At 42.5% G+C, this 27,946-nt stretch overlaps 1 protein-coding gene across 1 annotated transcript in view; it reads right to left on the bottom strand.

Annotated features, from left to right (window-relative positions):
* Positions 1–2,721: 2,721 nt before the first annotated feature.
* Positions 2,722–27,946, bottom strand: part of znf407 (zinc finger protein 407) — a gene marked incomplete at its 5' end in the record, with an annotated part of 100,330 nt that continues 75,105 nt past the window's right edge. The window contains 4 exons of the mRNA XM_079342773.1: positions 2,722–3,057; positions 9,779–9,899; positions 10,896–10,979; positions 21,523–21,689. Coding sequence (XP_079198899.1) covers positions 2,859–3,057; positions 9,779–9,899; positions 10,896–10,979; positions 21,523–21,689 — 571 coding nt within the window. The 3' untranslated portion in view covers positions 2,722–2,858. The remainder of the gene's footprint in view (positions 3,058–9,778; positions 9,900–10,895; positions 10,980–21,522; positions 21,690–27,946) is intronic.

Raw genomic sequence — 27,946 nt, forward strand, 5'->3', positions numbered from 1 at the left:
AATTTGTGAAGGCGACACGGACAGCACTTCGTGATCACAGCAAGGCAGGCTGTAAACGCTGAAAATCAACTGTTAAACGAACACAAGCCACAAACCATGAGGGCGGCAAGGAGGAGTGAGAAAAACAAAGGGCAGCATGATGGCGGACAGTGTGAGGACATCTTGACTCCGGTCTGTTGGCTGCTCTCTTCTCTGCTGTTGACTCTCAGGGCGCGATCACACTGGCAAGCCGTACCGTGCTTAAGCACGCTTGGCCTCCTCTCCCAATTCCCCCGGGCCAAAGTGTGCCAGGGCCAAGGAAGTATAGTGATCACACTGGTCAAACAAGCTGGACTTTTGGGGCTTGAAGGTGGTTTCATTCAGTTACAACACGCTCTTTTAGAAAGCAGACCTGGGCTGGGACTTTTGAAATGAATACTTAACGATGCCTGCATGTGACTCTGATAGTGCTGTCAAGCCACCAGAATATAATACCTTTGATAAAACACCAGTAAAATTCAAACAATGCCCATACATCTCTCCATACCACAGTAACAAACACACAAGTCCAAGGTTCTCAATTTTGGGTCACCTCTTGTGACTCATTACTTACATTGACACAAAAAATGCAAGCGAACTCCAACACGTCTTAATTGCACAAATATTTGGCAAGATTGTCAATGACTTTGTGCAATTTTTTGTCTTCTTTTTCTTCCTCCAACAGACAAATTGTAGTTTTTTTTATTTTTTTTTTAAAGCTTCTCTCCTACATACATACTACTTTAGAGCTGCAGCTATCGAATATTTTAGTAATCGAGTATTCTATCGAATATCCTGTCGATTAATCGAGTAATCGAATAAATCATACTTTTGCTTAATTAAGTTTTAACTCGTCTTGGGTCGTCCCTACAAACCTGCTTCTTTGCAGTTACCGTGGTAACGCCTGCTTGTTACAGCCAACCACCTCTGCTCTACAGCTGCTGACACTCACCATATTACTGACAGGGTCCCAAATAAACTTTTTGATTCACTGGTCAAGGCGGCAGGTAAATTAAAAATACAGGCCAAACATGTTTTAATGGCTGAAATAGTAAATAGTGTTTTGTGTAGCCTACACATCTGTTACAGTACATTTAATTGAGAAAGCATTATGTTCTGTTGAATCAATCACAGAATCAATCATTATGTCAGATCAGGAGATTGAGAAACTTTAAATATATATTTGCTAAATTATTATTCCACAAACAAGTTCTGTCTTGATTTAGCTTTGAAGACATTAGACATTTCATATAATCAGCCTGTATATTGTTAAAAGTGTATCTCTGTCTGCTCCTGCAGCGCGTGCATTCAGCACGCTCACAGACTACAGAGACCATAGACGCGTCTATGACAGAGACTGTGAGGATGTTGCTATTGTTATGTTAGCTGCAAACACGGAGAGAGTGAACGGAGAAAAGCCGACCGTTTGACCAGATCACGTGTTCCCGACTGGGTCGTATGGATCACGGATCAACTGTGTGCTGACTAAAAGTTAAAAGGGGCGCGCCGCGCTCGCGTGTGCGTGTTGAAGTGTCTGTGTGTCAGAGAGAGGAGCAGGTAGCTGGAGCTACATTAAACGTGTTTTATACTCATACCAAAGTTTTGATGACGCAAAAAAAAAAAATTTGAATTTTTGTAATCGAATTATTCGAGTTATTCGAGGAATCGTTTCAGCTCTATACTACTTTGATACTATCCATCATCAACATAAAGGAAACTGTATTGTTTTAAACATCTATCAACAAGCTTGTCATTAAAGCAGACCGGTGGACAAATATAGATGTTTAAAGAAAGCCGAGTGAAAACTGTTTTAAAGAATACAGTTACCGTAAATTCCGGACTATAAGCCGCTACTTTTTTCTCACACTTCGAGCACTGCGGCTTCTACTCCGGTGCGGCTAATGCATGGATTTTTTATGGGGGACAATGAGCTTCTGCCGCAAAAACATTTGACTTCGTCACGTCGGATCTTAATATCAGTCATTTTGCGCTTCATGCACGCACCCTCATGATGGAAAACACACAGAGAAATACATATGATGCAGCTTTCAAGTTAAAGGCGATCGAGCTGGCTGTCAAAGAAGCTAACAGAGCTGCTGCACGTTAAGATGACACTGACAGCGACAACAGAGACTGAGGAAGTGCGTAATGAAGTCATTCTGAGGCAGTGAATGGATGGACTTTTTCTTGTGAAATATATTACGGTCATCTTTTTCATCAGCCGTGTTACAGACACCGTCGGCTAGGCTTCGTATTGTAACGGTTCATGTTGTAAAGTCAGTAGTTGATAATGTGTTCATAATTCCGATTATGTGGAGAGTCAGTGAATGCACCAGCGAGAACGTGTTGAGTGGCTGTATGAGAGAACGCTGGGGGAGAGAGTTGGATTGTTACGGCAAGTTATGTGTTGCTCTCTGCTGTAAACGGCGTGGTCACGGCCGACAGTGATCGGGTTATTAAAAGTTTAAAAGTTATTATTTGAACGCTCTCGTCGTCCTTTAACGTCCGTACGGACGCTACAGTATGCGGATGTTACCGGTAGCCTACGTCTGTGTAAATAGCTCTTGTTATAGCGTGGACACCTGCGGCTTATAATCAAGTGCGGCTTATATATGTACAAATACATTTATTTACTTATTTTTAGCCGCTGCGGCTTATATCCAGGTGCGCTCAATAGTACGGAATTTACGGTAGTTTAGTGTCTCTCAGCTCATAGTTGAACTCTGACCTTAAACCTTCCAGCAGATTCTTGATAATTTGGTGAAAAACTCATTTGAAAGGTTTTGATTTCAAGTTGACCGTTTCATACAAGTTCATACATTTATCAGACTCTCTCAGTTCTAACTGAACAGTCCGTTACCTGCATGAAGGTAGGCGAGGTCCGGATTCTCAATATCAGAGTGGTTTTCCTTCAAGTGGTTGCGGAACTCCATGGGAGAGTTTGTGGCGTGGCTACATTTGGGACAGTTGTACATCTTCACGCCCTCGTGTTTGCCCGTGTGGAGAATGTGCTTCCGGATGTTCTCAGCACAGTTGGATCTGAGGAAGACAAAGAAAGATAAAAGGCCTAATTCCTTTCTGGAAATACATAAAAAAAAACAAAGATTAAAAGATGAGTGTCCTCAGGGATAAAACACAAGATAAACGCTTGGTTATGTTCCCTGTACTAACATTTTATTTTGTTACAATGATCTCACACGCTAACACACACACACACACACACACACACACACACACACACACACACACACACACACACACACACACACACACACACACACACACACACACACACACACACACACACACACACACACACACACACACACACACACACACACACACACACACACACACACATTCGGGTTCGGAGCTGAGGGAGCAGTGGTGTTTGGACAGACTCTCACAGCCTTTATTGCCTAAATACGTCTGTGCTACTCAGTCCCACCACACAACAGAAAGCTCGATTTGAGAAATACAAAAAGCTGGCCTGTTGCAAAACAAAATAAACACAAACAAATGAAAAAACAAAAAAAAAGAGAATATTTTTTTCATATCCTTTCATGTTCTCAAATATCTCCGAGATGTTTTTGATGTTCACTGTGTGATGTCTGTGAGACTGTTGGTGGATCTGGAGTACATGAGCGATATTTCTGAAGAGATCTGATATGACCGTATTCATCTTTCATTGTGTGGTGTGTGTGAGTGTGTGTGTGTGTGTGTGTGTGTGTGTGTGTGAGAGAGAGAGAGGTCTATGGTCTGGTCAGATAGGCCAGGCCAAGTGGTGAGCTGCAGCAGGGTGTGCGATGTAATGATGTCAGCTCAGAGAGTCACACACACTCTGCTGATTAATGATGATGCCGGACCTGCTCCCAGGCTCTATCTAAACCTGCACGCACACACACACACACACACACACACACACACACACACACACACACACACACACACACACACACACACACACACACACACACACACACACACACACACACACACACACACACACACACACACACACACACACACACACACACACACACACACACACACACACGAACAAACCACAGTTAGCCCCAAAGTAAACATTTTATATCTGATTAAACTCCCAGGTAGACCTGAATCCCCCCCCCCCTCCACACACACACACACACACACAGTATAAGTGCACATCGCAGCACATATATAATGCATCATGCAAGCAAGCATGTGCAGTGTAGAACACAGTCCATACGCACACATAAACATACACCATCATGTGTTGATGGATGGGGCACTCGTGCTCAGTTTGGACCTGACATTCTCGGACAGTATAATACGCAATTACTCTCCCTTATCACCTTGGCCAGGACAATAAAGCCTCACAGTGCCATAGCTCACGCCAGCTGAGGAGAGAATTTGTTTTCACTTTTGCAGAGATGCCTCTCTCCATCATGGGGTCCAGCTCAGGCTCCATTTTGGGGGCGGGGTGGGGGGGATCTTCAAAAAACGGAGCAGGGTTCTGTTCATGCTGTATGAATAACATGAGCTCGAGCCACTGTGGGGCCAAAGGGGCTCTAAGCAAAAAAAACAAAAAACACTGCAGGCTGGATGACACTCTTTTGAAAAGTTATTATCCCCAGCTTTGCAGACATATCTGTTTTACCAGATCACTAATACACGTACAGAATATTAACATCAGAGCGGCAGAAGCTGCTGTAGGGTCTGTAGGGACGTGGGCGGGGAGCTGGAGGGTCGCCGGTTTGCTGAAAGTTGGTCTGACGGCTCGAGAGGTGCAAGGGTACTTTCCTAATACTACCAAAGCCCCAAACCGCTCTGGTGCGATCGCTGCATAGCATTAAAAAAAAATCCCTCATTCCTGGTTGAGTAGATTTCTGGTTTCTTTACTCAAGAAGAAGAATCACACAGTTAGTGTGAAAACCTAAAAAAACACAGAAAAAGGGGTTGGTGGGACGCAGGCTAGCCGAGAGGTCATGTCGAGCATGTACAGACTTGTAGTCCTCGTTGCCGTGGTTTCAAATCCGACCACAGCCCTTTTCTCTCCTCCTAACATTTCCTGTCTCTCTTCAGCTGTCCTGTCCAATAAATATATATATATATATATATATATATATATATATATATATATATATATATATATATATATATATATATAAAAATGGATTTATCCAAAAAAAAAGAGGGAAAAAAAACATCAGTTAAAAAGCTTGCCACATTTTATAACACATCAGTCCTTAACTCAAAAAGTTGTTGGAGACAAAGCTTCACTAAAGCCGGATATGAAAACCATAAAAACAATGATGTGTAGTTTAAAAAAATATATATATATATATTCATGACCAAAGTAGAGTTTTAAAAACACAGATTGCAAAGAAGGTCACTGATGGAAGACAAACAGACATAAAACTTAATATGTCATGTATTGTTGTGTTTAGATTATCAGCCATTAAAAACAAATATTGAAAAGGTTCACAGGAAAGTCATCATGGCATCTGTTGACTATTCTTCTGCATGATGAAAACAAAGACAGACCGACGATTTCAAACTGTCACATGCTCATAAATTACAGTAAATCATGCAGCTAAGAAATGCACAAAATCCTAAAAGTGAGCTGATTTCTTATTCTAAAGCGGGAGCATAAATAGATAAAAATTTGAAGCGGAGCTAAAAGGTTCTAAAGAGAGCGCGGGTGGATTCCTAGGGGGGCCATGCTATCTCTCAGATATGGTAATGGAGTAATTGTCATATTAAAACAACACAATGTGCGTTTAGGAGTCAGCAGGTGTCACAGTTAGTGAAAGCCCACACCAGCCCTCCTACTATACACTGTATTAATTAGTCCAACACTGTTTCAACTTCCTCCCCCATCCGAGCGCTCACCATGGGAATCAGACACACTGATGCTCAACGGATACATCACCCCTTCCCTGCCTCTTCCTGTCTCTCCCCTTTTTTTTTTGAGCCATTTCCATATTCTTCCTCCTAACCCGTGTATGGTAATGGGAGAGCTATAATTGAGAGGCGCTTCGTTAGAGGAGATTTAAATGTGTGTCTTTGTGTGTTATAAAAGTTGAGAGAAATGGAAGGGGGGGCGAGGGGGGTTCATTTGGATCATCGGGGCTATTTGGATCTTATTCTGGCAACTCTGCCCGGCTATCATCATTAACGCCTCCCTCTCCTCCCTCATCACTCCGTTCGCTTTACAAGGTCGCAAAGCCTCCCCGGCGCTGACAGAGTGCGAGTCATCCTCAAAGAGGCCAAAACTGCTCGAACAGGTAGACTGAAACCTGAATGCAGCAGCATTCAATAAACAATATTAGTCCCAGCGGGATGGCAACTTGGCATGAGTCAGAGGCTACATATCAATTAGACCGTTTAAGATGACACAGTGACTTTAATGAGAGAGAGAGAGAGAGAGAAATAAATCCTCATCGTGAACAATAGCAATGATTGCTTAAACAATGAGGTGAAGAAGTTCTGCTGCTTGCATAAATAGCTGCAAGCTGCAGAATAGTCTTTAAGACATCATTAATTGACAGTCCAGGACATCCAGTGCAATATCATTAGAGTATTTTTACTACTATCCCCCTACTATAATTATCCCCCTCTATTATCTATCGCTGTCTGAGGAGGGAGATGAGTGGCATTTGATAGATCATTCACTGCCGGCTCATTTACATGCATCTGAGGAGCAGCCTTGACGTAGATCACATTGTATCAAGCAGGAACCATCAATGTCGTCCATTACACTCTATACGATTATTTTAATTATCGGTTATTAGGTAAAATTAATATGTAAACTGTTCAATCTGATATAAATATGCTCTTTAAGTACGGGCTGTCAGTCAAACATGTCCCTCAGACCTTGAAATGTCTTTACAACTGTACTGTATTGTTTTTCATAAGCCCGGCTTACACTGAAAGGTCAAATGTGCTAACTCATCTGGTAGCTCCTTATCGTGGTCAGGCCACCAGAGACGCCATGGGGTTTTAAACATGTATTCACAGTGTTAAAGCAGGGCGGAGGCGAGGCCCCTCGCGGCTGTCTGGGGGCCCCTGCATTCAATTCCTCATCTTCACATTAGTGAGCCAGCGGGGCGTTTCCCCAACCTCCCTCCCTCCCTCCCTCCTCCTCTCCCCACCTCCTCCTCTCCCCACCTTGCCCCCTCCCCTCCCCTCCTCTTCCCTTCCCTGCCCTCTGGACCTCTCACAACCCCCAGGGCCACCAAAATGTTAATTGGGCTTCTAATTTACTGTTTCATTTGCTCCTATCTGTAATGATCATTAAGTATCAGCGCAGGAACAATTGGGCCGCGAACATTTGGCTCAATCCATGTGCAGTATCTTTGTGATAGGCCCGTGTGGTGGTTTGATATGGGAACAGAAATTGTCCTTAGGTGAACAAAAATCTGCAGTTTTGTATGATAAACTATTCTATGCCTACATTTTTTTTAAAGACTTGTAGCCTTAAGTTTAATCAGACACTATAATACAGTCAATACATGTATACTAGATAATGTTGGTTTTATGTCCTGACTTATAGAGTTGGAAGTTCCATGAGTTGGAGAACTTCTGTTTTCCAGGATTTAAATTCTGGTTAAAAAAATAACGTCAATACAACAATATCTGATGATAAAATGTCATGCAGAGCAGATTATTGACTGAAGCTCTCTGAGGTGAACATGGCGTGAGATAAAGAATCAGTGAACATCTCCAGAATGGTTGTAGGATTTTGAGAGCAGCGGGAAGATGCCAGCAGAAGAGGTGCACACAGTTGGTGACCTACCAGTACTTTGTCCTAGCTAAAAAAACCTAAGTACAGGCGATTGTCCCTGTTTGTTTAACTACATCTTTGTCGAGACATATTTTCTTTACAAATGGACCCTTTAAATGTCTGTGAAACACTACTTGATTGACTTTTAACTAAATTGTAATAATAATAATATATTTTATTTGTAGCGTACCTTACATTTCAAAGAAAATCTCAAAGTGCTACAAGTAGGCCTACCATAAAACCATTAAAACAATAGCAAGTGTCAAACAAATAAAATCAGTCAAACAATTAAAATCAGGCAGAGTTAAGAACCTGAGCATAAAACAAGCTCTAAATGCAGGTTTTTTTTGTTGTTGTTTTTTATTAAGAAAAAGTTCTTGTAAAAAGAGTCCACTGTCTGTGGGGCCCTCAGGTGGTCAGGAGGACTGTCCCTCAGCCGTGGGGCAGCAGAGGAGAAGGCTCAAATTGTTTGCTGGAATGCTTCAAACTTTATCCGTTATATTTCTGGAGAGTGAGCGCAGCCACGAGCAGCTGTACTCCCGCTTTCACAACATCACAGGAGAACTGCAAGATCACGGGGGAATTAAGGGAACATTGTGCGTTTCCTTGTCTGCCTTCCTCTCCGAGTCGATCTGCTCTACTGTGCGTATTTGGAGTGGACCAGAGTGGAGTGGAGCTGCTGCATGTGCTGTGAACACGAGCGTTAACTAGAGCGGCAGCAATCAGGAACTGCTGGTACCGAGGGGCCGCAGTGAGCGTGGTATATGTGGCATTTGCAGGTAAGGTGCTAACAATTACAACGCTGAGTGTCAACACAGCATTTTTCCTGTGGAGCAGGTAAGTGACTTTGGGAGTTGACACTGTTTTGATACATTTTCCAGACCTTTAGACATACATGGAACATCAGGTTTGAAGATTTCAAATCAGTCAGTGGAAAATAAGTTCAGGTGTTTCAGAGATTGGGACAGGCCGATGGAGAGCATTGGGTCAACTTCGGTTTTCATCCCTTCAATCATGTCACTGGGATGGCTGATAAAAAGATCAAATCTATATTTGTCTTTAAGCTTAATTTTATTAATTTTACTTTAATGAAATATGGAACTCCATATGAAGTGTTTGGAAGATAAATGACACGCTGGTCAATCCTTGATTGATACAGTGAAGGGATAATTGATCACTTCAAGTAGAAGGTCAGATCCTTCTTTGCAAATAGGTTGTCAGGCTGTAATTATCACTTCTCGTCTTTTCATCCTTTCTACGTTGGACTGCTTACAGAAATGACTGGAGCGTGTTACGGCAGCGGAGCAGGTGCAGCAAGCTGCCCAAATGACTTTGTCACAGAGGGGGAAAAAAAAAAAGAATGAAGAGTACATCTAAAACCAATGATGGGTTTGAGATCATTCCCTTTCACACTCCTCTGCCACAACCTGACGAGGAAGCACAGGATGAGATCGAGTGAAACACAGAGGGAGAGAGAGAGAGAGAGAGAGAGAGAGAGAGAGAGAGAGAGAGAGAGAGAGAGATGGAGATGTGCAACGCCAGCCAAAACTTTTTCAATTTCACCGACAATTTCCTGTGTAATTACTGATGTGGTATGATGGTGTTTTAATGACAGGGACCTGCCAGTGACAGTGACATTGTGTGTGTGTGTGTGTGTGTGAGAGAGATCTAGCTGGGCCTGTTGATGATGGTAGAGTGATGAGATGGAGCCATGCTGTGGAGATTAGACCTGCCCCCCGCCCCCCCCCCCCCCACCCCCGCCTCTTCCACCCACACACGCACGCACACACAAACGCTCGCACGCACCCAACACAAAACCTCAAGCGTTATCGCACCCCTCCAAACTACCCTACAATGCCACCTGCTATCTCCCCATCACCCTCACTCACTTGTATAACACACCCCCAACCATCAACCCCCTGATCATCAGTGCCACGTTGGTGACCATCAGCGCCACCAACCATGGGCAGGTCAATGAGCCGGTACCTGTAGTCGCACCAGGGGCAGCGGTACGGTTTCTCCCCGGTGTGAATCCTTTTGTGCCGTGATAGGTGGGACTGCGTGGTGGAGGCAAAGTTGCACAGCTTACATTTGAATGGTCTCTCTCCTGTGGGTGGACAGACAATGATGATGAGACCAATTTTTCAACATTTCTGATGTGAGCTGCGTGTTTAATGGAGAGTTGTAGTTACTTCTTAACTTACAAGTTTAGGAAAATTAGAGTGTAAACCTTTAAAAGGGCCTCATAGAGACATCATAGACATACATTTGTGAAGGTTATTCGATATACTCTCGTAAGGTTTTTAAAAATACTGATACAGTGACAACAATTACATTAAAAAAATTGTTTGGACATGGAAAGAGATATTATAAAGAGAAATGTTTAAAGGAATGTCCATTTGCCTGCTGCTTGCCACAAACTTAAAGACTGAAACAGTAGCTTTAAACAAATATGAATCAGTTACACTTTGACAGGTAAACTCAGCAAGTAATCTGTGCGACAACAGATTTGAATATCCAGCTAAATCAGAGGAATTGACACATGTCATCGCAGGAGAGGGGGCTAGAAAATTGGAGGTTTCAGGAAGAAAATGGCAGAAAACTGAAGAGCAAACAAAATGAATTATAAAAACCTAAATGAATATTTATAACAGATGTCTTGATCCTTGGGAGCCTGCCAGACAACAATCAAGAACAGTATTTGTTTCCCTTTTCCAATCCCCCCCCCCACCCTAAAAAAAAAAAACATGTTATTGACAGCCTATCTGAAAAATGCAATTTCCCTAAGCGACAGAATGACATGGTGAAATGATAACTGAAATTAAAAATCTCAGATTCAGTCAGCCATACTGGTACACATGCCTATCACTCACAGCAGCATGTCACACAGATGTTCCTGTGTGTGTGTGTGTGAGAGAGAGAGAGAGCGAGAGAGAGAGAGAGAGAGAGAGAGAGAGAGAGAGAGAGAGAGACTGCAGAGAAAAGTGTTCAGATCCTGAAGTTCCAATTGTGAAGTAAGATTCTAAAGGTCAATACAAACAAATTGTGTGGGCGCGTAGATTAGTTGAAGACATGAGTTCAGGATGTGTGTTACGATGCTCACCTGTGTGTTGGCGTCTGTGTTTGGTGAGGGCGTGTCTCGTGCCTCCAGCAAAACCACACAGGTCACACAGATACGACTTCTCTCCTGCAGAGACAGATGGAGAGAGGGAAGAGAAAGCATGAGGGTCTTCTTGGGTGGAGAGGAACAAAATCATGGTAGAGATGTAGTTACCAAGTAATATTGAAACACTTTAAAAAAAAAGCAAAGAAGCAACTGAATTAATTTTGCTAAGTATAAGAGCCTGAGATTTGCTGACCCCCCCCCCCTTTCTGGTTCAAGTTCTGCCTCTTTCATCGCACATGCTGCTTCACCTAGAAAATTTCAGAACGTTTTCAGGAGTTTTGTTAAAGTGAGAAAAAGAACCATAGGTCAAAGTAATGTGCTGGGATAAGGGGGTTGATACAAAGTAGCTGTGTGAGAGGATGAAGGTTTTAATAACATTCATAAAAGACAACAACATAACAAGTACAATTTACCATGAGCCATTTTGTCCATCTCAACATCTTGCCTTTAAGTTAATTTGCACACAGTAAAAAATTGATGTCCCTCGGTTTGCCAGATATGACACCAATTATCAGATATATCCATAACCTCCACAAACAGAAACGTGAAGAAAACTTGGATGAATGTTTGAGATGCTTTTGAAAAAATGGAGAAAGTTTTCAAGGTTTCAAGACCTATGCAGTGCTGGCTAAACACTGAAGCTTCCATGTCCATAACATGGCAAGCCAAGCGTATGCATCAACTCTAGGGAGGAGGGGGGCACAGCTCCCTCCAATGTTTTGAATAAGGACCGTGACACATCTTTTTTTTTTTTTTTTTGCATATTGCTCCTTTAAGGTTTGCTGAAGTGTTTGGTGAGTTCTACATTTAAACACTAACGTGAGCTGTTTTGATTCAATCCCCTTGGGTTTAAAAATTGTTTCGGTGAAGGACTAGAGAAAAGGAGACAAACATAGCCTATGCAATACTTATTTGAATGTTAAGAAGCATTTTTAGATCATTGCTCTTTTCTTTCTTTCTTTTTTTTTAAACAACATGCGGGAACGGAGCCAGAGGTTCGACGTGAATCTGGGCCCCCCGCTTTGAGGACCACATCGTCCTTACATGGGGCGTGCGCACAGAAACCACGTCAGCTGCACTCCAGATCATGGTTATTCTCTATCAATCGACATGCAATGTGAATCAACAGGCTAACAAAAGCTAACATGTCCTAACATTAGCCTGCTAACATGCTAATGCTCAAGGGCGACATTTATTGTGTCAAAAAATCGCACATTCTTCCTTTAACGTCTCGATGCAAATTTGAATGACATATATTATAGCACTCCATAAAGAAGTAAGTAATGCTGTAACTAACGAAGTAAACATGAGCAAAAAAACTGTCTTTTTTCTCGTGTTTTTAACTCTGTCTGACTGAACTAAATACAGCTTAGTAGAATTAAAGGGATACTTCACCCATTTGCATGAAGCTGTGTATCACTAGAAACATGGTAGTAGTGTTGAATGGTCGTGAATCCAGCCCTCATTTTGCCTTGAGACGAGAAAAATATGTTTTTCTTTGCTTGAAAGTTTTCTTCATGTGATGCAAAAAGCGTCATATTGCATCACATGAAGAACCATTCAACACTACTACCATGTTTCTAATGATACAAAGCTTCATGCAAATGGGTGAAGTATCCCTTTAATCTGCCACTAACAGTTCTTCATTACAAAGTCAGATACATATTAACAAACATTATTCAATAGTAAAAATGACAACTTCAGATATCAGATAGTAATTGAGAGGCTTAAAAAAGACTCATAAAATGCTTGAAGCTTGAGTGGAACAGTCTGTTGGAGGAAGGACTGAGCAATGCGCTCTTCACTCAGATTTAGAGCTAAAGAGCCACTGAGCGAGAGAGTGTGAGCTCAAATAGAGACAAAGAAGAAGAAAATGTTGTTCTGATGGATTGGGAGACGACGTGTGAAGGAGGAGGAATGCAGAAAGCGAGAAAAAAAAAAAAAAGGGAAGACAGACTGAACAGATGAGCAGAGGGTCTAGTTGGCTAACAGATGAGCCAAGCAGAAGTCACAGATCACTAGTGTATATCCATCAGAGCTCTCACAGCTAACTAATTCCTCCAATCAGATGGATCCGTGTAAATATGTCAAATGGGGGACGGGAAATTGCCAGTGTGGTTTATTGACTGTGATAAAATCTGAAAAGCACCGCTGAACATAATTACATACTTGTCAGAGCCATAAAAATTAGCTTTATTATCAATGGGATGGTTTTGTACAACTTCATTTGGGGGCGATGCCTTCCAGATGGGGAGCGTGGAGAGCTTTTTTACACTCCTCCTCTCTTCCCTGCATCTGGCTCTGTCATTAACACCATGATGGTCTCACTGCCATTACACACATGCAATCACAAACTCCTGCACACATTCTCTCACACACACACACACACACACACACACACACACACACACACACACACACAACAGCATTTGTGGTAGGATTCACTCAAGTAAACATATGCATGTGCACACACAAACACACACAGAATGTTCATTGCTCACACATACAAAACACAAGCCCAGCGGCAGATATTCCTTTTTAGATACACATATCTCAACTGCATGTGGTGTGCCTGTTAAACATTTCCATACATGTACATGTTGTGAAACAGCTCATACACATGTAAACACTGCAGATAAGACAACATCCTAACATACAGACACTGACTGCGTCACTTCGATATTCACCTAAATGCTGAACTCCAGCTCTCGCCACACACTAACACATTTGGGTGACTCTTCCAGCTGGGCCTCAGCGGTGCTCTGCTCCTACTTCTGCACAGATAGCAGCTTTCAGTGAGTCCGCCGAGACAAAGCAGCCTCAAGTTTCTTCTATTACACCCATTTAAAGCCACTCGGCTGTGAGAAGAGTTTTAATGCAGTGCCACTTAGAGGGGAGAAAAACAGCCTTAAAAAGGTGCTTTGGTTGGCCGGTTCATACAGGTTCACTTTTCAATGCGGCTGTGAAAAAAAGAGTTTTCATATAAATGAATGCCCATTCTTTCACTTTCATTGGCCACATGGAATCACCTTTTACAAATACCATCTAAATCTTTACATCTGGACGTATCCACAGAGAGAAAATATACCTCAAAGTGGGAAGTGTATATCTTTTTGTTTCCTTAAAAGTTTTTTCACAGATTCAATGGAGTGAACTACCGAACTCTGTTCGATCTGCAGAAGACCCAGCTCCTTCATGAACACCTACGCACTTTATCTTAGTGATGATGATGGGGTTTTTTTCAGCAATGACAACATTTAGGACAATTGTGATTGTTAATTACAACTCCTTCGATCAACTGTGGATGTGTGTTGTGCCTCTGTGTACTGCCTGTCAGCACCTGAATGTCCGACTTGAAGCTGATTGGTGGATCTTACTGACGTTGTTTCCTCCTTTCTAGATCCTTCCTGGTGTTGTACTTACTCTCTGATGTACGTCACTTTGGATAAAAGCATCTGCCGAGTGAATTGGTAGTGTCATTTCATCAACAGCAAAGAAAGTAGGAAGTCATCCCAATGATTGAGACGTTATCACTGAAAAGCATGAAACTGCTAAGAGAGGCTCTGGACACAAACAAGACAAACTAAAAGAGGAAAAACATCAATTATTACCCCCTTGAAATCAGTGCCTTCAGTCTTTGGTAAACTGAATATTAGTTTGCGAAAAACTTGTCAAAATTAAACTGCAGCAAGTGTTTTTATTTTGACAGTTTAACCGTCAAAAACACACAACTTTCATCGCATTGTGCATCAAATATTGTCAAGTCCTGATTTGTGCATTTGGTGTCGTGATATCAGCGTTTTGCTGCAGAGTACACATCTTTACAAAAGTAGCGACAACAACACAAAGACATGAATATTACAAAAAAACATTCTCAGATCATTTTGTGTCGGTCCCAACTGACAACAGAGAGACAAGAGTTTCTCTGATTATTATTCTTAAAAGTAGCAAACAAAACAACAAAAAAGTCTTTACTCTGAGTCTCTCAACTCCACTGCTGATTAGTTACTAAGGATCAGGTCAGACCTTTTCTTCCCTACTCTCCCACACCCCCTCCCCTCCTCCTCCTCCTTCCCTTCTATCTCTCATTACGGCCCCGCGCTACAAGACCACCACAGGAAAATCCATAGCCATCGATCCCTGTGCCCAGTCGTAGTCGCCACAATTATTCTTGAGGGGGAAACGTTGGCGATAAATTACATGTGTGCTTTTCATCTGCTGTTCTGTGGCGAGGCGCTCTCTGAGGACCCTGGTGGGGACGCTGAGGTGGGGGGAGCCAGAAGAGTGACATGCTGTCAGCACTTGGGGGGAGGGGGGGGGGGAATCTTATCGACTACATTCCTGATTCACCTTAACCTCTTTCTTTTAGCGGTACACAGAAAACACTTAACCTTAAACTTGACCTGTATTCACCACTTAAAGTCCAGCTTATTGTAACCTGGGCTCAGTTCTTTCACTGATCTCTGAACTTCTAAAAATATAACCCCGGACTGTTCCCTAACAGAGGTGCGGGCCACACACACAAGAGAAGGCAAACACAAAAAGCTGTGAACATCCTTTAAACAGGAAGTATGACACACTGTCCCCGTGTTGTTGCTTTGTGCGGCGAAATGCCTCAAAAAACGACAGATTCTGTAATGTACAGTGAGAGCTGTTACACTTTCTGGTAATTTGAATATTGGCCTGTGTCTCCTTCCTTTTGTTTCCATAATGCTCATCAACCCTCCACCTCTTACTTGAATTAAAGAAAAAAAAATCCTTATTGCCAGACTATAAAAGTCAAAATGTATAACCTCTCTTTACATGTGTGTGAATATCTATATAAATAAATATATGTAGTGTGTGTGTGTGTGTGTGTGTGTGTGTGTGTGTTTTAAATAACCCTAGAGGCGTCTGCATGCAGCTATAATTGCCTCTCTCATTAGTTATGTTTTAGCAGGAGCGAATGGGAGGGCAATTAATTTTACCGCTTAATTTTTGACACAGAATCCGCTGCTGTATTGATGTGCTCGCCATTTTAGGTCTCATTTTTCAGGGAAATTAATTGACAAAGTGTGAAGATTTATCAGCATATCGCCAGATTAAGCGACAAACTGAAGCAATGAGGAAATCAATTGTGGCCCTGTCGCTATGTCCCCCCCCCCCCTCCCTACCAAACACCCAAGAGCCTGGGAAACGCTGGGTGGGTCAGATTCAGTGCACTTATTTATTTATTTGAGTCGCTCATTCATCAGCCGTTACAAATGACCCTGGCGGCTGACGACCACTGAATCCCCAGCCCCCCCCCCCCCCCCCCCCCCCCCCCCACCACCACCACCTCCCTCAGACATGACTGGTGTGTGAGGAGGGAGTGATTAACATAAAAAACACACAAATCAGAGAGGAACAATGAATCCTGTTAGAGGCAGGGGAAGGAAAGCGGAGGTGTTAACTTTTTTTTTTCCTTTTGGGGAGGGGGGGGGGGGGACTCTGCATGTAACAGCCAGGAACTCTATCCACAGGATTGATGAAATGTGACTTTTTTTTTTGTTCAGGACTGTCTTGTTTTTGTGTTTGGCTACAATGTAGTTATGGGTGCCAAAGGAGAAAAAAACCCTGTATTGTTAAGTTTTCTCATCAACTTTTTTTCTTTTGTTTGAGTGACTATTTGCTTTTTGTGAGCTTCTAACCTCCCCTGATCAATGGTTTAACTTTCAACTCTTTTTTTCCCCTCACACCTTATTGCTGCTGCTATTCCTTCCAAGATTTCAATCTTCACAATACAAAGACAGTTTAAAATGATAATCGAACAGAGCTAAAATTTTATAGTTTATAAAATCACTTGAGAACAGCTGTGTAATTCACACGCAGGCAGATGAAAGTCACTCTCCTTGACAGGTTTAGTCGCCACTTTTGCAAACTTACTGTCCTTCAACTAGCCTGCTAGTTTAGCTATGTTAGCTAATTTATAAATGCTTTCAGCGGTTGACTTTAATATGCTTGAATTTCACTTCTTTGTAAAATAAAGGTGCAATAAAAGGTCCTAAATTTGACCGCGTTTGATAAATACAAAAGATGCTTAAAGATTGAGATACAAGAAGAAGAAGTGAGCATCGTCATCATGAGACGATCCTCTGTGAAAGTCTGAGTTAAAACTAGCTTCGAGGACTAGCTTCAAAACTGTGTGGAAGTAGAAGTGTGATTACTTCAAAATATTTTTTCACAACAAATCTTTAGAAGAGAAGAGAAGCTAGCTTAGGCCACTAGCTAGCCAAACAAGCTTATGTCTATGTTCAAGAAAAATGTTAAGTTTACTTTGTTAAATAAGCTATATTCTGACTGCCGTTTCAAGCCGCAGAATTCACACCCCAGTGACGTTTTGCCTTAAATCTGAATGTTGTTGAGGGAGATGAAGTGATCCCACCTCTGAACCGACATTAGAGGTAGTAACAAGACGATACGTTCCAGCGGAGAAGTCCAGCGCTGCGTGTGCGTGCAAGTCCGACTTAGTGTATGTGTCTATGTGGAGTTCCCGCTGTGCTCAGATTCCACAAAGCTGAAACGCAATGTGAATTCTCAAACTCAGACACTAATTTTACACTACTGTGCAATAAATATGAATGCACAAATACGTAGTGACAGCTGAGCTTTGTTACAGCACTTTTGCTAAAAAAAGGCTGAAAAGGTATTTTTTGAGAAGGCTAAAACGAGCCCCTCAACAATTTCAACTGAATTATCACTCTTATTTCAGCCTCATGAACATGACCTTAACTTTTCGAAGAAGGCTGAAGCCTGACTGTTTTGTTTTCTAACAAACTTAAGTTAGCTTAACTACAACTTGGCTATTGCTGATCTGAGTGATGCTCCAGGTTTAATCCTTTGAGATGTATCTTAATAAGACTCTTGTATTTGTGGTGCATGTTTAATGGTGTGTGTGCTGTATCTACAGAGAACTCAGATGTTACCACATCAGGATTCTATTGTTTGAGTGTTTAACCTCTGCTCCATCTGTGTCACGTGTTTTTTTGTTGGTTTTTTTTTTTACACATGGCATTATCACACTCACTGCTGTTCTCAGGGACTACAAATGTTATTTTAAGGGATTATAAACCAATTAAACTAAGTAAAAAAAACCACACACTCCAAATTTGCCTCTGCAATGAAGTTATTCTTCGAGGGATAGTACTTTTTTTCTTTACTTAGCAACTCGAAATTTGACTAAGAATGAGCTAGATGTGTGTAACATTACACTTAGCTCTTGTGCAAGCTCCCCAGTTAGTCATCGTCCTCCCCCCAATAGCGCGCACACACACATCTCTCGTCCATTACTGACTGCACTGTTCCCATGACAGATTAGTTCAACTTTAAAATCTCCTTCTTATTTTGTTAGTATTGCATCTAAGCGCAGTGAAGGAGCCGATTTATAACCTTTAAACAGATCACACGCATGCAGATAATATTTCAGTGTGTCAGGTTGGCGGCTGAAATGTGATTGCAATGATTGTATAGCTGCAGCTAAAAGTCGACCCAGCACCAATTACAACTGCTAAAGGAGTGTTGGGGGTCACGGTAGAAAAAAATGGTGTTACGTTTTTTTTTAGTGTTTCTAATCAAGTCAGGTCTTTGTCGCTCGCTTAAATGTGGTTGTTTCAGGTTCCATCTTAATTCTCCTATTTTCCTACGTTCACCCTTGATCTTTCAAGCTCTCTTATTTCATCACTTCCCTGTTTCCATCTCAATCACTTCACTCACTCTCTTCAAGTCTGTTTCCTCCTGCCAAAGTCACAGAAAGAAACACACACACACGCAGACTCGCACACCACCTCACGCCTCTCCAGGTGACAGCTAGGTGACAGTGTGACGGCAGCCGCCTGATGGGGAATGATGAGGGCTGGAAACAAATGAAAATAAAACGTCTAATTATGTCAGAGGCGCCTTGACGTTACATCACTGTTAAAACACATTTAAAATAACATCCAGCAAGTCCTACACTCAAACACACACTTTACACACACGCACGCACACACAGCAGGCACCCGTGACGGATGGAGGGCTCTCCTGCAAGCGCTCAGTCAGGCTGTCAGGCCACTGGCTGCTGCTGCTTCTGTCATTGACTTAAAAGGGCATCAAGGAGCTGTGTGTGGGACATTACTGAGGCCGAGGGGAAACTGCTGGGCTGCAGCATAAAGACACTTTCAGAGGCTGACTCGAGCTCCTATCGAGGGGCTATTATTCAAGACAGTATCCTCCCACCGCCCACCGCACCATCTGCCTGTCCAAAGTTTTTAGTAAGTAAAAAAACATGAGTCAGTGCAGTCCCACAGTGCACAGTGCTGTACTGTGTGTCCCCAACTGAAAGAAAAGGCGCTGTCCGTGTAGAAGAAGTGCATTAGCAGAGTACCCACAGATATTTATGTTGTATTCCTTTAATGCTTGAGTATCTACTCTACTCAATATGTTTGTATTGAAGGTGATACAAAACTTTGAGGTAAAAGTTTGTTGCAAAACTTTACACTGTATCTGTAAGCAACATTTGATTTGACTGAGGGGGATGAAGCAGGACACAGCGGTTTTAAAGAGACAAAATCTTTAATTATACCAGGGCTATCAAACTATTTAAAAAAAAAAAGGTTTGCCACGATAAATCTCATTTTTAATCCCATTTTTGATGGAAATATTTTATTTTGAATTTTTCTACAGCCATGAGACTGAGGGTTCCTGTTTAAATACAAACTTCAATTTATTTTGGAATAACATTTAGTAAGGAACTTCTGGTAGATGGAAGGTTGACATTCACTTGATTACGCAAAAAAGGAACTTGTTACAGATAGAAAAGTTGATGAAAACAGAGAGAATGTTAATATTAATATCATTTTATGTCTTGTATTATTTTTTCTCTCTTTATTTAATAAATACTTGCTCATAGCTGGCTTTTTTGCTATTGATGCTGTTTATATTCCCTGTTTTCCTGTTTTTTGGAGCAGCTGTAACGCCCAAATTTCAACAAAGTTTATCCTCATCAACATGAATATAAATATTAACATTTCACTTTTTGATGCTTCAAATGAGATGGGAGTTTTTTTTAAGCGAAATGAGCCAATCAGAGATGTCACAGTGTCATGACATTACGAAGGCTTACCTACAGTGTGCCTAAAGGGACAAAATAGCATGTGATTAAAAAAAAGTAATGCATTAATTTGGGACATTAATTTATTAATTTATTGCGATTACTACATGTTAATGCTGACAGCTCTGATTTTGATGTAAAAGGGCTCTTAGTCATTAGCCTTTTTTATATTGCCAGGTCAAGGCAGGATATCAATCTGGGCACGACAGGGTCACTGTAAAAGGGCGGAGACAGCAGGGCAGAACAGCACTGTATGTGTGTGTGTGTGTACGCGCATGTCGTAGTGTATGTGTAGTCAACCCGCGTCTGACGCTTCGTCAACACTGTAGCACAAAGGAAGAGAAAACACAAAGTGTAGTTATTGCACTGTTACAGACTTGTAAGTTCGGAGTACTAGCTTCTGAAACAAGTAAACATGAAGACTGATGCATCTTTAGAACTCACAAGAGCAAACGAGCCCATCAGCATGATGATTATTTATGTTTACCTGGTAATAGATAATATCTGAAAGATCTGCTGCAAGGTGGAGTCAGAGGAGATTTATGGCTATATGTTTTTGTGTTGATTGCAAAGATTCTTGATGAGTAATTCATTTGACTTTTTAAAAAAGGGATGAGACATTTTATTGCAAACATAAGTTGCTCACAGGAGCTTTAGATCTGATTTTGTATTTCCTTCTTGTTCCCATCTAGCAGCATGGAGGAGCACACACTGGGCTGGTTCAACGTGGGAAAACACACTCTTGAGATCAGATGGGTTTGATGAACATACACTTGCTGACCAGCTGGGATGGGAGAAACACACACATTTGGAGACCAGATGGATTTTGGGGAAATACACATGAAAACCAGTCTGATTTGGGGAAACACTGTACCTTCATTCCCACATTAAGCAACCCACTCAGTCTGGAGGATGGTAGAAAACAAAAACAAACATGAAATCCAAACATCGTTGTCCTTCTCTCTTTGGCCATTATTGTCTCCTTTCAAACGTTACTGGCTGTTAGAACATCACCGAGGTGTGACGACCGGGATCAGGAGTTAAGTGTAAAACAATTTAAGAGCAGCGTCGGCTCGACCGCCAAGAAATGGTTCTCGACTTTCTCTGGATGTTGAAAATCAGTGCAGATGGACCAGACAGGATTATTATTGGCCAAAAATGTGTGCATATTTTTTTTTCCAAACAAAGCTGTGAAGATTCATAATTAATGTGAGATTTTCACACATAAACTTTCGACAGTCTACAGCCATAAAGGAATGAAAAAGTACATTTTGTGTGATCCAAGTCTGTGTTTCTTAATAAATAACCTTCTGTCTCCCACTTCGAACAACACAATAAGCCTGTACAAAAAAAAAAAAAAGAAAAGAAAAGGAAATCTTGTGAATTTTGCTGCTTAAAGTATCAGTGGATGTGTTTATGGAGGAGTGCAGTGGAGGTTGCCGGCTCTCAGAGTCTCACCAGTGTGTGTCCTGTAGTGGTCCTTCATGGCTGACAGGTTGAGGAAGGCGTAGTGGCAGGACGGCCAGGCGCACTTATACGGTTTCTCCCCACTGTGCAGTTTCATGTGGTTGTTCAGGGCCCATTTTTCACTGAAGGAGCGCTCGCACAAGTCACATTCAAACTTCCTGCAGGAAAAGAACAGAGGCAGAGGAGAGCGAGGAGGAGGAGGAGGAGGAGGAGGAGGAATAAAACGAAGAGTTATTTACTGATCCCAAAGCTGACGTAAAAACGCTCGACAATCTACCCTGTGAGGAAGGAAATGGAGGTTGTTGGGTACTTGCGCTCACACCCACAGAGCACAGGGCTGTGTGACTGCCTGCTGTACATCTACACACACACAGACACACACACACAAACACACACACACGGTCACAAACGAACACAGAGAATGCAGTTGGCTGCTGGTGTGTCATGTCTGTATAAGTAGGCATTGATTTTTCTGTCCTGGCCTGCCACCTCCACCATTTATTCTCTGCTTTGCACCAGGGCCCAGAGGACTAGAGAAATTCTGTTACAGTCCACACACACACACACACACACACACACCCTGCAGGGCCAGTGGGGAGAATAGAGTTCACCTGTCCGGCGTCCCTGACCACTTAGCCGGGGCTAAATGAACAGTTAGCAACATTTTACCTCCTGCCTCCTTCTTAAGGCTCCTGTATCAGAGTTTTTCTCCACCTCTGCTTCATAATCCACTTCTCTACGTACTCATCAGTCTAATCATAGCTCACGTAATCAACATCAGCTCTATTTTGTGCTTTGGATAGTCAGTATGATGTGGAGTGTGTGTGTGTCATTTTGTCACTAAAGGCCTCTTTTGGGGTCACATTAGCTAAGCGTGGCGTTCTTCCCTTCACTCTGGACATCTGTCCTTTTTCTCGCTGCATTCACGCCAGAGCCCCACAAAAGAAAGCTGTGTGTTTCGTTTGTTTAGTAGATCACTGTGTCGGACGTTTGCACCCATATTCACCTGCCGAGTTATTAACCTTCGAGAAACACAGAAGTAAAAACAATAGGAAAAAGCCCGCGCTTGAATTAATCTTTACCACGGCGCTATAATTTAGGCGCCGAATGACTAATGTGCGAGTCATAAACAAATGAAGTCGGCTTTTGGGGAGCATTCGTCTTGCTGCGAGGGGCCGTGTTATTTTAGGGAGGGCGGCTGTCTTTAAGTCCTGATTGTGTCGCTTAATCCCCGTGGTATCTGTTTCATAGCGAGCAGCATGACACTCACCTGAACAAATAATGACTCCGAGCAGCATGTAGCATGTGTCTGAATCAATAATTCAAACTCATACATCTTCCTTACTGGAAGAAGGAGGGGGGGGGGGGGGCGCAAAAGGAGAATGAGAAGGAGGGAGGGTAAAGGAGAGAAAGGAGGGAATTAAAGATGGAGAGAGGGAAAGATAGGAAAGAAAATGTGTCCTGGCTTCCATATCAATCTATATGCTCCATGAAGATGAATGTAAATGTGATATGGATGTCATCCTACACTATTTTCAGAGGACATTTTAAGCTCACTTACCAGAAAGGATGGAGCGGCTTTAAAATGGCGCCTTTATCACCTGGCCCTAAGCTGAAAGTGCACGTTTAAAACACCTTGTTTTTTCCTCTCATTCTCATCAAGTGATTTAGTCCAGACTTTATTTGACAAACAGATGTATGCCTGCGTTTGTATTTCCTCCTTTTCCCCTCCTCCCTCCCTCCGGTATTTATAGAACAGCTCGTCGCCCATGCCACCGCGGGAGAGGTAAATAAGATGAGTGAAGAGATGCTATCTTTTATTGTAAGCATTATGCACAACACTCCTGCTTTATGAGCTAAACGGGCCATTGTTTATCACAGGGCGTCATCGCAAAGTCAGGCAGGCGGGCAGGCCTTGACGTGGGCACGGGGCATGCTGGGAGGGATGGAGGGAAGAGAGAGAGAGAGAGAAAAGAGGAGAGAAGATGGAGGAGTCAGGGCTGGCAGAGTTGACTATCAGTGGGGGTTTTGTAAGGATGAGAGGAGGGTTTGCGCCTGTTTTTATGGGATCAGATGGAGCGCTTTGATCTTGTCCCCGCATGTCAGATCCCGTCACGATCCACCGTCTCGCCCATACATATGCATACTGCCTCTAAACAGCCAGGCACCATGCAAAACACAGCAGAGGTAGGAGGTAGCAGGAAGAGACACAGAGAGAGAGAGGGGTCGAGTGGTGTTGTGTATGCATGTGTAGAGGTCTGCCAATTGGAAATATTGGAAGACTCTTAGTAACGATTTCTAGAACTGAATTTAGAAGCAACAACAGAGCAGCCGCAATGAATTCACAAACGCTGCCAAAAGAAGATTCGCGTTTAAGTTCATAACAGCTTGAGAAACTTCTGAGACTCTCAATTTGAGAAGCACCAGTTTGTTTGTCTAACAGGGTTTGTGGCCGTTTCAAAGCCTCAATGTGTACTGATGGGAAACATGAAAAACAATCTGTGACTCGAAGGACACTGATTTGATCATTTAGTGATGCTGATACAATTTAATGTGAGTAAATTCTTAAAAAAAAAAATGAACAGATTGTTGTCAGTTGGATCGCTTTTTTTAAAGGCTGTGACATTTTGAAAGCGTTATTGCAGATTTTTTTCACGAACATAACAGTATCAAATAAAACAGATTTGAGGGGAGTAACTTTTTATTTGCTTTTTGTAAAACGTCTTGAGATAACACTTAATATGAATTGGCACTATACAAAAAATAAGACTGATTGACTTGATAAGAAAGATATGAAAAGCTATGTGAATCACACACCGTGGATTCTTTGGTCTATTATTCAGTAATACAAGCACAGCAGTGGATTTGCACTCCGGTGTCAAGTAGTGATGTTCCTAGGTGACTGATTATCTATTTGGTTGGCGGAAGGTTTAACTCAGACTGACTGCCGAGTATGATGGTAAGAAAACTGTCAAAATTGAGCACAGATTATTTGAAATGTTTTGCTTTAAATCGCTTGGTTTGCCTCGTGTGGCTAACTTGTGCTGGCACGGTCATCCTTCGCTCCATCCTGCAGGTTAAAATCTACATGCCTGTGCTTTAATGTGGTGACACATTGCTCAGGTACCGATATGCTGGTTTAAGGACCTTTCTCCTCAGATGGTGTTTTTTTTTCCCCCATGGCATCGCCAACCCTGGAAAACTTGGGAATGCAATTTCAGCAGCCTGAGGACTGAAGGCCCGACACAACCTCAAAACTTTTTTTATCTCAGTTGTCTAGATCAGAATACTGCCGAACAACGCTGCTCCAATGAGATGCTCTTCGTTGACTGTGCTCGTTCGCAAAGGCTCAAGTGCCATTTTGTATAACCATTTTGAAAAAGAAGTCAAACTTTAATGGCATTTGCACAACGTGAAATCCTAGAATCTGTCCTCTTGTTTGAAATGTCTTGGCTGGATTTTCATACAAAACAACTTGTTGTCAAAAAGGTTGAAGCCATAATCGATAATCAAGGTTCAATCTGGCATCTGTTGGTGATTGTCTTATTTTGCACTCCTGTCACACAGCTGGTATTTTAAGTTCTACTTCCACTCATTACACCTGAGATCCTGAGATCTGCTCTCCCCCTGAACCTCTCCATTCCCACCACCCTTTCTTTCCCTTCTGATCACGAAGCAGGGCGACGTGATTGACACGTTGGTGCAGATTTATTCAAAGACCCAGGTGGGCCTCGTGCCTGTACGTTCAGAAAGCTGCATGCTGCTGTGTCTATACTGTCACTCATTAGCATATCTATACTGTGGGGTGATCCTGCCGTCAGTTCAGGCATATAGGGCGACTGTCAGAACATCACAGGCCACACTGGCCTTAATTGTGATAGAAATCCCTCAGGAGGAGTTACTGTACCTCGAACAGTGGCTGGATAAAAGACCTGACTCATTACCACAAACCTCACTATCGCCCCCAAGTGGGGAGGTGGAGCTTGTTGAGGAAGATCTTGAGGAGAGTGTGAAAGAGTGTAATCATGTTTTTTTCAGCTACAAATCAACAGCAAAGAAAAAAGAAGCTGCTTTCGATGATAAAGAGCAAAAATTACGCACAGATAAAAAAATCATATTTTTCCTCTTACCTTGTGATTTATAAAAAAAACATGACTCTACAGCTCAGGGGCTGAGCTGACTGACACATCAGCTCGTCCTGTTTGGCTTCATTCAGAGGTTTTTTGCAAATACAATTGTGACATGAACAAATGCTTCTTTTATATATATAAATGAAATGGATTCATTTATTAATTATCCTGGCCTTTTGGAAGGAAAGCTAAAGACTCCCTCTATGGTGTTTTTTTATGTTGTGTTGGCCGGTCGGTGAGAGGAAATAATCCGCCGCTGCTCAGGCTGCAACACAAAGACAGAAAGAGAGAGAGAGAGAGAGAGAGAGAGAGAGCGAGAGAGAGAGAGAGAGAGAGAGAGAGAGAGAGAGAGAGAGGCCGACTCTCGCCTCAAGCCAAACTGACACAAACAGACAACTTCAAAGTGAAGACTGTTGTTTATTTGGTGAAGGGAAAAAAAGGGGGGGAGAGAGAGAAAAATTTATCTGATATGCAACTGTCAGGAGAGCATTTTCACATGCAAAATAGCGAGTGAGTGAGAGAGATTACCTAGAGGGAGGAACATGACAGCATTCACTAGGGTCAGGATGGATCATCATCTTCAGCCCCCCCTCTTCCTCTCTCTCTCTCTCTCTCCCTCCATCGCTCTATCTTTATCACTCTCGCCCTCTTGCTGTTTCCCTCCCTCCTTCCTTCCGTTTTTTTTTTTTTCCTCTCCCCTCCTCTCCCCTCTTTCCCCTCTCATCCTGTTTTCAGACTCCATCACTCTGCACTTCGACAACCCGGCAGCTTAAATCTAGACTAAATTAGCTGAATGAAGATTAAATCATTTGGCCCTGAGCTCTCCAACATATTGGGAGGAAGACTGAGTAAGCCTTAAATGGTGTCTGACTGGGTTCGGACCTATGCATGTGTCTGAGGAGCGCCTCTTTCCTGCAGTGGCAGTCAATTGAAACCTGATTAGAACGGGGTTGTTGGGTAAAAAATGGGCAAAAGATTACATTTCTGGGACAAGTGTTTCCTAAGTAAGAAAGCTGGCTTCGTTATTTTTCGTTTGCCTGCACAATGTTGACCGACGACAGGCTTGTTCTCGGGGTAAGATATCGAACCGAGCAACATCATCGCTCACGATGCTTGGGAGAAATGCTTCACGAAAACAAGGTAGTCAATATGGTCTGGAGGGGCCTCGAACAGGTTTCCTAATTTGTGCTAGTTAGCATTCAAGTGGACACAGACGACATTCCCCCGGCCTGACGCGGACACAACTCTGCTGCAGCACAAGAACGATCCCAACAGCGGGACATTTTTAAAGTGAACTATCATGTGAGTTATACGATACTTAGGCCCGCAGGAGCCAACAGCCAGCATGTCACACAAAGCAACAACTAAAAAAACCCCCATGAAGAGGCCACACGTGTCTGCAGAGCGTTGTAGACGAGGCTCCTCCGAGAGGACTTTTGCTGCGTATGACTGCAATATAAACAACAGCACACAACAGAGATGCTGCCGCTGATTTATGTTTACCTTCAATCCCCGGAGAAAGAAGGGGAGGTAGTGGTGTGTGTGTGTGTGTGTGTGTGTGTATGGGCGGGGGGGGGGGATAATGAAATAAATAATAAAAGACCAGGCCCATCAGATAAGCTCCTGTTTATCCCGCTGTAGGGCAAATACAAATTGTCAATTTAATGAACACGGTGGACGTGATGAAAGCGGGGTGAAGGAGCCTCCTGCCTGACAAACAATCAGGAAATGTTATCTTAATATTGTTGCGCTGTTATTCAGCCCATAACTTAGGGGGGTGGGGAGAGGCCATGAGGAGAAGAGAGGTGGCATGGAGGGGAGAAAGGGGGGGGGAGCACAAAGGCCAGGTCCCTCAGTGGTGGCCCTGTTATTGCCTGTTTTTATTATGAGCCATAGCTCAATAGACCCAAACATACTTTGAAGCACACAGAGCTAAATTTGAGCCCAGTGAGTGGACACGCACATAAACACGCCGCACCACACATCCCCACTATGTTAAATTACTTTTTTTTGCAGGAAAATGAAACAACATGATTCTGAACCAAACGGCCTAAATGATCTCCTTCTCTGCGTGTATGCGCACACTGGTGTGATGTCTTGTTTCCAGGCTCCGTTAATTTAAAGGCTTTAATAGGTTGTGTGAACATCCCACTATTAATCAAATAGTTTCTCACCCAAAAAAAACTACAAATCAAGAGCTCCGAAAAAAAAAAAAAAAAAAAAAAGGCTTCCTGCTGAAATAAGCCGCCGCTGAAAAAGTACTAGAAATCTGATTTATGTTGATA

Source organism: Symphodus melops (assembly GCF_947650265.1).
Source record: "Symphodus melops genome assembly, chromosome: 5".
Lineage (NCBI taxonomy): Eukaryota > Metazoa > Chordata > Actinopteri > Labriformes > Labridae > Symphodus > Symphodus melops.